Source organism: Amphimedon queenslandica, unplaced genomic scaffold, assembly GCF_000090795.2.
Source record: "Amphimedon queenslandica unplaced genomic scaffold, v1.1 AMPQUscaffold_13473, whole genome shotgun sequence".
Lineage (NCBI taxonomy): Eukaryota > Metazoa > Porifera > Demospongiae > Haplosclerida > Niphatidae > Amphimedon > Amphimedon queenslandica.
The window spans coordinates 87352-90899 of record NW_003546291.1 but is presented as its reverse complement, the minus strand read 5'-3'; the positions used below and the strand labels follow the sequence as shown (position 1 = coordinate 90899).

General features: G+C 35.2%; 1 protein-coding gene across 1 annotated transcript in view; it reads left to right on the top strand.

Annotated features, from left to right (window-relative positions):
* Nucleotides 1-1068, top strand: part of LOC109580877 (uncharacterized) — a 2131-nt gene extending 1063 nt beyond the window's left edge. Inside the window, exon 2 of the mRNA XM_019994438.1 lies at nt 823-1068. Within this exon, the coding sequence (XP_019849997.1) occupies nt 823-1068 (246 nt within the window). The remainder of the gene's footprint in view (nt 1-822) is intronic.
* Nucleotides 1069-3548: the final 2480 nt, after the last annotated feature.

Genomic DNA, 3548 nt, shown 5'->3' with positions numbered 1-3548 from the left:
TGCATTTCATTACTGAAATAGTGTATGGAAATATCGTAGTAGACTATTGTTCTTTAACATAAACTATTATTTTGTCAAAATATTTAATGATATTGTTTATGAAAATATTGTAGTAGGCTATTATTGACTGTCAGTTTGCCAAAATACTACGAATTTTATCCTTACTATCAAAATACTGTACTCGCCCCAATTATTGCAGCAATAATAATGTCTCAGTTGCACATGCTCCGAGGGGTGCTTAGCCATGCTTGCCAATCACTAAAAATAATCCGTGCACTCAATACCGGTATAGTGGGTGCATTAATTAAATCAAGTGTGATAGTTTTATTCCATACTATAATACCTTTTTTGTAATGGCAAAATGCATTAACCTAATATAGTATTAGTTATATCTTTGTGAGGGAAGTATGATGTTATGAATGAGCAATAAGGGTAATACCCTGTTAGTCCATCCTTGTAAAGTCTCATTCAATTATAGCTATTTTAGTCTTGCATAGCCAGACAGTCCACTCTTTTTTTATTTAATTGTAAAGCCGTCCAAAAGTCAAAAGGTGGGAGAGTCTTGCTACATGAGACTATAATTATTTATGGTAATAATAGCAGCATGCATGTCAGGAATGTCAGATAAAGTTGCTTCACAACAGGAGTAAGTGCACAGTTTACTGCTTATACCTCATTTAAGTTATCTATTAATACTACATCAAGCTATTTCCAATTGCATACTCTGGGCAGTGCATGCATGGGCACTAGCTTGGTTTTATTCAACTGCTCCCTGTCAGCAATCTTGATTGTCAAATTATGTCATGTGTCACTTTATTTTAGGGCCAAGCATGGATTACTAGTGTCAGCAGATGCTTGATGCAGTCTATTGTTAACAGTGCTCTCTATAATGATGCAAGTACTACTTGTGACCAGTTGAAGACATTTGCATTTCAGAGTCATTCTAATTGTCACACTAGCCATGGTTTCTGTACAGATATATTTCTATCAAATCAATGTCAGAACCTTGTTTGTATTGGAAATGAAGTATTTACTGATATAGAGACTATTGGAGCAAGCAAGCAATAGACCAGGTGACGGAGTATTAGCTTGAGTCTATTATTATTTTTTTTTTATAGATTATAAAGACAACTGCTTCATGCCTTCCCAAATTTCTACATTCCTTCTTGATGCACAGAGTTGCAATTTGAATAGTCCCGACCATGCTCTTGTATCTGCTATACGCAATTATTTAAGTAGATCTATCTATTATAGTATTGTGTAAATATATTTTGGTACTCTTGTATACAGATTGCAATTCAAGGGCTTTTGATTTTATCATCATATTGGATGCATCTGGAAGTGTTGGGTCTTCTAACTTTCAGACAATGAAGAACTTTGTTGCAAGCATGCTGTATAGCTTTATCAATGGACGAAATGGCACTCATGTTGGAGTCATTCGTTACTCAGGCAGTCCATCAATTGTTATCTCACTGGGTTCCTTCAATACTTATTCACAATTAGCTACTGCTGTTAGAGGTATATCATACACTGGAGGAAGCACAAACACTGCTGCAGCATTGAACTTACTAACTACAGCATTTGCTACTGCTCGTGTTAGTGAAGGCATCCCTCGTGTAGCTGCTGTTTTTACTGATGGACATTCCAATAGTTATTCAGCAACAGTACAAGCTGCTCAAGCTATTCATGATGCTGGAATTCATGTCTATTCCTTTGGTATCGGAAGTGGTATCAGTAATGCTGAATTAGTTGCCATTGCTTCAAATGGTCAGCAAGATGTTTTACTATCAGTGGTTTTTCATCTAATACATTTCAAGCTGTACTGAAACAATTACAAGTGTCAACATGTTCCAGTAAGTCATTTTTAATAATGTAGATATTAAAAATAATATAATTATACATATATATAATAGCCCTAACAGTATCTGAGACTGGAAAGGAGATTGCTGCAACCCTTCTAAAAGGATCATCTTGTTTGTTACAGTATGAGTTTCCATCAATGGGAATGACACTAAAAGTAAACATTACATGGGAAATTTGGTAGTCCATGGATCATTTAGTGTACAAAACCCAAATAATTTAACACAAGATTTCTCTGTCATGAGCAATGGCAATGACATCGATCATTTCATTAGCCCAGAATTAATGAGGCAGTCAACTGATAATGGGAATGGTGGTGGAAGTCGTAAGAGGAGGCAAACATCACTACCTACTAATGCTACTGATGCTAATGTGTACTTGTCTATTGTTGGATTGAATGATAACAATACATTTGTATTGAATAGAGCTGTTGCACAGAAGTAATCAACAGGAGGGTGTGGCTAAAATCGAGCTAAATTGTCTGCCATGTTGGGTGGCAAGAAGGCCAAGAATGAATGGGGGAATGGAGAAAAAATTTTAAATAAATTCTGCAGTTGACATTCCAGACTAATGCAAGGTAGGAGATGAAGATATTGAGTAAAGAAATCTCTAATATTCTGCAGTGAAGTATGATATCTCTTTGATGAAAAATAGCAGTTTGTTTCCATTCCTCCATTCGTTGTGTGTACATTCTTGCCACTCAAGATGGCCGACAGGAAGCTCCGCCTACCCCGTTGATTACATCTGTGCAACAGCTCTATACTACTTTTGGTGATACTACCGAGAGCTTTCCATCATCTGGTAAGAAAGTTGGTGTAACTGATATTTGATTTCATACATCTTTTTTATTAGGTACCAGTGTTCTGGGCTCAATGGTACTTATGATGGTTGCTTTGCTTTGTTTCTTCCTCTTTATATGGATATGAAATGCTTGCCTTTGACTTTGTGTGTGTGCATGTGTGTGCTTTAATATGACTAGGTGTATAGACTTCTTTCGTTGATTGTTGGAAATAAATAAACTAATGATATTTTCCTTTCTCTTTTTATCAATTTTTTAGTCGGCACAATAATTTTGCTTTTTAAGTTTTTGATTGCTTTTCAAGAATTTTCTGACTGCATGATGTCAAGTAGTGGTTTCATTTGCTGTACAGTTCAAGTCAAATGATAGTGGAATGTGATTTTGCACTTGAACTGAAATATGATACCATAGATCCTATATCACCTGTTAGTTAGTATAGATATCACAAAGATTATTATACTTAAAATAAATTATAGTACCGGTACTATCATTATAACACCAATATCCTAGCTGCTTGCATACCATGCTGGCATTACTATTATCCCAAAAGTGACTGATGTTAAGTGAATAAAATTTCTTTTCTAATAGTGAGAGCATACCATACTGGCATTATTATTATCTTAAAAGTCACTGATGTTAAGTGAATAAAATTTCTTTTCTCAGTGATAGTGAGTGTATGTTAACTATGTTTGTTCAACCTTATTACTAAGACATAAGTAGACAAAGCTAACAATGAATGTAGCCAGATAGATACGAAACCAACACTAAAAATAATTGTAATTGCCCCCATCATGCTATTTTTGTCATGCTATTAATCAACAAAAGCTATAGGTTGCAGTAGGCGTGGCCAATCATTACGTCCGCCATGTTGGAGTACAAGTGCAATAAT